The sequence below is a fragment of the Gekko japonicus genome, unplaced genomic scaffold (assembly GCF_001447785.1).
Source record: "Gekko japonicus isolate JY-2015 unplaced genomic scaffold, Gekko_japonicus_V1.1 scaffold3002, whole genome shotgun sequence".
NCBI lineage: Eukaryota > Metazoa > Chordata > Lepidosauria > Squamata > Gekkonidae > Gekko > Gekko japonicus.
This window is the reverse complement of record NW_015162041.1, coordinates 44,513-45,855: the sequence shown is the minus strand read 5'-3', so window position 1 is coordinate 45,855 and position 1,343 is coordinate 44,513. Positions and strand designations below refer to the sequence as shown.

The 1,343-nt window shown below is 46.1% G+C and overlaps 1 protein-coding gene across 1 annotated transcript in view; it reads right to left on the bottom strand.

Moving 5' to 3' along the window:
- The window catches only part of DNAH7 (dynein, axonemal, heavy chain 7), a gene marked incomplete at its 5' end in the record, with an annotated part of 123,165 nt that overhangs the window by 79,117 nt on the left and 42,705 nt on the right, over positions 1–1,343 (bottom strand). The window contains one exon of the mRNA XM_015405583.1: positions 565–895. Coding sequence (XP_015261069.1) covers positions 565–895 — 331 coding nt within the window. The remainder of the gene's footprint in view (positions 1–564; positions 896–1,343) is intronic.

Below are 1,343 nucleotides of genomic sequence, written 5' to 3'. Positions count from 1 at the left end.
TGCCAACCTAGCAGTTCAAAAGCAAGAAATTGCAAGTAGATAAATAGGTGCCACTTCGGTGGGAAGGTGACAGCGTTCCGTGCGCCTTGGTGTTTAGTCATGCCGGCCACATGACCACGGAAACGTCTTCGGACAGCGCTGGCTCTTCGGCTTGGAAACGGAGATGAGCACCACAACCCTAGAGTCGGACTCGACTGGCTTTCGAGCAAGGGAAACCTTTACCTTTACAACAGCATTGGGTAAACGATGGGGGAAAGTCTTCTGGTCCACCATCTCTTTGCTTGCTTGTACATCTTCAACGATAACATGACCTGTAGCTAACATTCTGGCTTTGTCTCCGTTTTGCATTAATAAAAAGATCTTCTGATATTGGAGAACCGATAATTATGCTACAATTGACCGTTATCTTTTGTAAAGATCCAACGGAATGTTGGGGTCCCAGAATGAAGAGCACAAGGCAAGTTCGTAAACTGTGCCCTGTCTCCTATTCTGGAATGATTTTGTGCCTACCGGTGCAGCAGAAACGAACACAAATAGCACATTACCGCCACCGCCCCGCTATACCTGAGGGGTCAAAGTATCCAGGGCAGCCAAAGCACTTTCTAGAATGGGCAGAGCTTCAGCCAGGTCAGCATCGCATTCATCTTTGATCGCCTTGGCGGCCAGTGCTTGCTCGTTGGCTACCGCTTCGTCGGCTTTCACTATTTTTTCTGTTTTAGCCACTTCTAAGGATTCCTTCTCGATAACGAGCATCATCTCGTCCACTTGCTTACTGGCCGTTCTGAGCTGCGGCTGCAACGCTTCCAGTTCCATCTGCATCGTGGCCACCTGGGACGCAGCCGAGTCCAGCTTCTCCAAGCCGACTTCGTACCTTTTCTTCATTTTCATCACCTGACTGAAGGCAAATTCAGGAGACTTTGGGCAACGCAGGAAGGCAAATGCTGACAAGTTAATACGAAAGGACCGCTTTGGTATCTACAGTTTGCTAAACCCAAATCCTGTTCCTGTTTCACCCTCAATATAATGAAAACGAGTTATCTCTTTTTTAAGTCTGACTTTCATTTTGAGCCGGGCCATGTGTGTTATAAAATGTAATGCCAGGTAGCAGAGATATAATCTTTATAAAAGACACAAAGGGGTTTTTTTAAACTTAAAATAAAATCATGCTTAAAACATTAGCACTCTTGCTCTGAATTATTGCATCAAAATGTCTGTGCTGTTGCAATCTTGGGTATGCTGTTCAGGTGTGTATCTGTAAGCTGCAAACCTACGATGATGCAGCAGCAACAGAACTGGAAGAAGAAGAAGAAGAAGAAGAAGAGGAGGAGGAGGAGGAGGAGGAG